This window comes from Cupressus sempervirens, chromosome 11, assembly GCF_028749045.1.
Source record: "Cupressus sempervirens isolate cs-2001-9-10 chromosome 11, ASM2874904v1, whole genome shotgun sequence".
NCBI classification, from domain to species: Eukaryota; Viridiplantae; Streptophyta; class Pinopsida; order Cupressales; family Cupressaceae; genus Cupressus; species Cupressus sempervirens.
This window is the reverse complement of record NC_143128.1, coordinates 490,302,476-490,307,993: the sequence shown is the minus strand read 5'-3', so window position 1 is coordinate 490,307,993 and position 5,518 is coordinate 490,302,476. Positions and strand designations below refer to the sequence as shown.

Below are 5,518 nucleotides of genomic sequence, written 5' to 3'. Positions count from 1 at the left end.
CATGACACTCCCCATAAATATCATTATTATAATATAAAACATACAATAACCCTTCTAATTATATTCCTTCAAACTACATGGTAGAGGTAATGCAAAATGATATAAGCGTCTACACCATGGCTATCACACATAATTATTGAATTCATCAATATACTACACTCTGGTTTGGGAATACAAAATTCTACCTTGATAATCCTCAAGCCAATCCATGTTGACAAGATCTCATAATATGCCAACAGTAAGATATGAAAATTGATAGTGATAGTGAATGTTTCTAGATATAACATGTAACTACACACAAATGAGACTACATCTACCTTAGACCATGTGGATAACTCAACTTACCAAAGATTGGGAAACAAAAATTTGTAAAATAGTAATTTAAACTCCAAGAAACATATCTATAGTATCAAAAACCATATCTTGATGATCTTACTAATGGTTATCCACCATTATTAAATCTCTATATAAACTATCAAAATCTCTATTTATCTAGCTTTGTAGTACCTTGACCACTGATTATCTGTAGTCCTTTTTAGAGAGATCTCATTAACTAGGCTCTCCCTCACAAGTGAAATATAGATCTAAGGTAGTGTTAGCTATAATATAATCAACTATTAAAAGATCAAGTAACTAAGGATATGTTTCACACCACTAGCTTTTTGACAAGAAATAAACCCTCTCTAGTATTGCTTATATCATGATTTTAGAGAGGATGGCCACTAGTTTCTTTCCAACAATTGGGTTTCTATCAAGGCATATTTATTTGCTAGTTTTGGGGAAATCTAAGTGATTCTTATAGCACTTTTAGAGTTCCATTGGGTAGGAATAAGATCCCTAAACCATGGATCTACTACCTAATAAAGATCCATGCCTTGGCTTCCCAATTGACTTCCATAACCTCTCGAGAAATTATCCTTTATTGACCTTGAATTCTCGATAATAATCTCCAAAGTTTTATGTTGTAGATTTTAAACAACACTAATGATATAGCTAATTTATACCCACACAAGAAAACACATGAAAATGCATGATAGTATATTAATCCTAGTACTAATAGCATAGGGAATTTTTAAAACATTAGTTGAAGGCTAATAATCAATTATCATATATTTTTTAATTTAGTGGAAACCCCAAAAGGTAGTGGATGTGCTTGAAGAAGGTCTCTCATATGGCCAATAACCATATAATGTTCATCCATTTAACTTGTTTAGATATCTATTTTGTTTGTTCTTAGTACTATGTTGTTCCTTCTATCTACTTTAACATGACTTCCTTTAGTGCTTCTTTTCATCTTTATAAAATGGGTTCACCCATTCTTCTATAAAGGTTGAGATCTTATTGCTTGCATTTCCACTCACCTAAAGGGATACGTCATTAATAATTGCTATAGAAATCACTCTACTTGCAAAAAAAATATGCTTCTTCTACTTGAACTTGTCTCAACACAATGCATTTATCTCTCTCAATTTTAAGAGACATTCAATTAAGGTTACCTTGTCCTTGATGAGCATATGGAACCTATGAGTGATCTTCAAGTCTAGAAAAAAGAATTGCATTGATTAGCTCAACCATGTTAATTCAAAACGAAAATATCAGTGTATTCAATGAACAAGATTTAACCAAATAACCTAAAGCTTCCAATGCTAAATAATGGACTCTAGTACCAAATTTAATGCCCCATTATTTTGCTCAACATATTAACACTTCTAAAATTAAAGATCATATTTTGTATTGTCATTCTAACATTTACATGGCACAATTGTAACATAATTCTATGGTTTATCACGACACAAGATGATAATAGCCATAAAACTCAAAGCAAATGGACATGCATGACTATATAACTAGAAGATTAACTTGATAATATGATACAAACATATTGATGACTCTATAAGGGATATAGTCACATGTCTCTAAGGATTAGGTTTAAGACCACAACCATCCTCACTCATGAAAAAAGAAGAAGAAAAGGGAGAGGATTGGACATTAACACATCCAACAAGCTCCCAAAGACAACCATAGATGTCCATGAGGATGTAAAGATCACTACAAATTTGGTTTAATTGCATTAATGTTAGGATGCTTAATAGATCAGTGCCATGCAACCTTAGGTGCCAGTAAAACAAGGTAGACTCGTAGGAGCAATATCCATCAATAAACTTTTTGGAAAAAAGTACAAGTACTCACTATCCAATGGTCACCCTTTGACAATTAAAATTGTCATTTTTCTAGTTAGGGTTGTAAGAAATAAGTTAGATTGCCTCTTTTTCTATTTAAGATTTCTTGGATAATTCTAAAAAAGAAAGTTAACCAATTATAAAAGAACATTTTAATTCTTATCCACACATGATTATCTAAGATATTATAATATTCTAAGACACATATATCTCATTATCCAAATCAAATGATACTTATTCATAATAAGAAAGCCAATTAATCTTTCTCTTTGCTTACTACTTTTTATAAGATATAACCTAGGACACAATCCTGACCCCATCCCTTTTCAATGTCGGAACCTTACACTCTTGAAGACTTGATCCCAAGTGGACTATTTAAGTACCTTTTAACTTTCAACTTTACTGATAGACCAAATGCCCATTGACAATTAAAATATAACTTAAACAAATAATGTTTTGAAAACTGATACGAAAATAACTATGACATGTAGATATAAATTTAACTAGTAAAAGATAAATATACTCTCAATACTACAGGCAGAAGTCATGTCTTACTAAATAATAATTACTGCTAAAACAGTTGCATGGAACTATGGTCATTTATTTAGAGATCTCTGTAACATGACAGTACATATCTGTTCAGACTCCAGAGTTAAAAACCTCGAAAAGTTTGAGCTCAAACCTCATTCACAAAGCCCAAGTTAATTATTCCCCAAGAAGTTTTAGGCCATGTCTTTTCCTTGGCCTTGTCAAGCATTACTCTACCCCAAGAAATCCAACCTTCCCAACTTGTTCTTTTGTCCCAATTTGTTCCCCATTCCAACAGCAGTTTCAAACCCATCTTAGCCTCCTTTTCCGCTTCCACATATTTCTCTTCAGAGAGATAAATCTGAGCCATAACCAAATGAGGCTCTCCAATAAATGGATTGTAAACAGAAGCTTGTAACAGAAGAGCCTTTGCTTCCTCAGTTTTATCTCCCCCCTTGCAAATAGCTTCCCAATACAAATCTCTTGCCCGGATCACATCCAAGGGATTGATAACAATGGTACAATTATTAAAGACTGGAGGAATGGTCAGTTCAATGTGTTCAAACCCAAATTTCTTGTCTAAATCTTTTCTGAAAATCTTTTCCTCCCTTGCAATCAAAGTATAGATGGCCCCCATTCTAGAGACAGCATTCATCCAGAGACCTGGTTTTCCATCACCAGGCCACAGAGCCTTCCATGTATTTCCTTTGGACTCCAGCCTTCCATTATCATTATCAAATAAAACATCTATATAACCAAACATCTGGTCACTTAAATCAGCCATGGTTAAAAGCAAAAACAGAGCTACCAATCTCCTTGGTATTATCAAGTCATCCCCAGTTCTAAAGTGCTTAACCACAATCCCCTCTGCAGGCAACACTCCCTGCAGTTTTTCTCTCCATCCATCACATGTAGAGGATTTTGAACAATTGCCCATGTCAAAATTCCTCAAGAATAATTCAGATTCTTTCAGATCTGCTACCAATTCTTCATCAGTATATTTCTTCAAAACGATGTCATAGGTAAGCTCAAGCCTAGGCACAATACAGTACATATTAAGTCCCTGACTACCTGTCTGTCTATATCTGGCTTAAAAATGGCAAGATTTACTATGGAGTTGGAATAAGAAGAATGAAATAAACCACACCTGGAGACAGAGTGGGGAGAATTCCAGCACTCCAGAACACGATAAACTCCCACCAGATGGTCGAAGAAAGTGGAATGCTTGTGATAACATTCTGGAGCTCTGGCCCTTCTCAAAGCAGAGATGCATCTTGGCATTAAAGGGTCAATATCTTCGTATGTTTGCAGCAGGAGCGGCCTTGTCTTTTTAAGCAATGCATTGAATACACTCTCATCCTTGTTGGGGATTTGAGAGTCCATAGTTTCCTTCAAATTTTCCTTAGAAAATCAGGGCAGATTTAGATGATGAAGAGGTTGTCTTCAACCAAAGTGTGGAGGCTATGGGTTACGCAAGCGCTTACGCCATGTTGTACACCACTTTCATTGTTTAAACATTTTTTTTGGTGGAGTTTGGATTCTCTCCACTCGACCTACCACATAATTTATTTTTAATTAGTGAATAGACCATTAGTTGTGGAAAAGTTCCCCTAAGAATGTAATGTCCCACCCTAGCATTTTTTCACGCTGATTAATTGTCAGATTATTCGTTTTCTCCCTTGACTACTTTTCAGCAGAAAAAATGACGTCTTTGATCCAACTACATCTAGGTATCTCTTTAATTGAGCTCTGCCATTATTCTCCTTACTATTTGAACGTCGCACATCTGACCACTTCAGCGGAAGCTCCCCTTTTGGAATAAGCAGTGAGGAGACTGGCCAAAGATTGGCCTTGTAGCTACCAATTGCATTTGTTTGAGATTTTGTAAAGCCTTTCACCCCTCTATTTGCTGCAAATCGTGTGTTCATTGCATTCCATGAGATAGCATCGCTTTGAGACATTCTGTCAAACGGTTCACGTTGAATGTTGTAGAGAGGTATTTTTTAAATTTTCTTCTCTAACCCTAAGTCTCAAAGTTTTTTGGTTGATAATTTTTTTTGGAGCATTGGCTGGTGTGAGTTTTGTGTCATTCCATGGTCCATGAATGTGGTTCACAATGAAGTTCTGGCCTTGTCCAGCCCTAGATGGGTCACTGTGAGTAATAACTTGTCATTTCTTTGGAACCTCCTCCTCCTACAAGTGTTAGAACCCTTTGGGCAATTCCACCTTATTGATAGTTATAATACCCTCATTCCCAACATTGATGCAAGGGTGTTAGTATCGGTCAAGCCTAGTAGTGATATCTCATAAAACATCTGGTTCGATCTTAAAGGGAACCCCATTTTGTGCTTCCCTCCTACTTATCTAGATAGAAACAATGCATGTTATCTTTTTAGAAGGGAGGGTCACAAGAGACAAAATTTCCCTATCCTGAAAAAATGTCCTCCTATGTTATCCAAATTAAAAATCCATTTTTGGTTGCACCCAAAGGTTAGAAGCTAATCGATGAGAAGAACCCCGAAGAACCCTCCCCCCCGCTTCCCAAAGAATAATTATGACCCCCCACTTCCTCATTCCCTTAGGGCAATTAGAGAACTCTAAGGCTATTAGAGCATCTATGGATGTCTTTAAAACTGAGTCAATTTCCGCTACTACTTTCCCATTCCTCGATGATCCTATCCAAGACAAACTCAAAGATCTTCCCCAAGCAAGTTCTCTTGATTTTGGATTGGAACTCAAATCTCAAGAACCTTAGCATAGAATGTTGAACACCCAACAGATTACTCTTGACAGGACCAAGAAGAAGTTGA

The 5,518-nt window shown here is 35.7% G+C and overlaps 1 protein-coding gene across 1 annotated transcript; it reads right to left on the bottom strand.

The window, feature by feature from the left end:
- Positions 1–2,760: 2,760 nt before the first annotated feature.
- Positions 2,761–4,181, bottom strand: LOC149530509 (uncharacterized). Its single transcript, XM_089810656.1, has 2 exons — positions 3,856–4,181; positions 2,761–3,742 (listed from the first exon to the last, which is right to left on the bottom strand). Exons 1-2 carry the CDS (start codon positions 4,089–4,091, stop codon positions 2,857–2,859), a joined length of 1,122 nt encoding a protein of 373 aa, XP_089666782.1. The 5' UTR covers positions 4,092–4,181; the 3' UTR covers positions 2,761–2,856.
- Between the last annotated feature and the right edge of the window lie 1,337 nt (positions 4,182–5,518).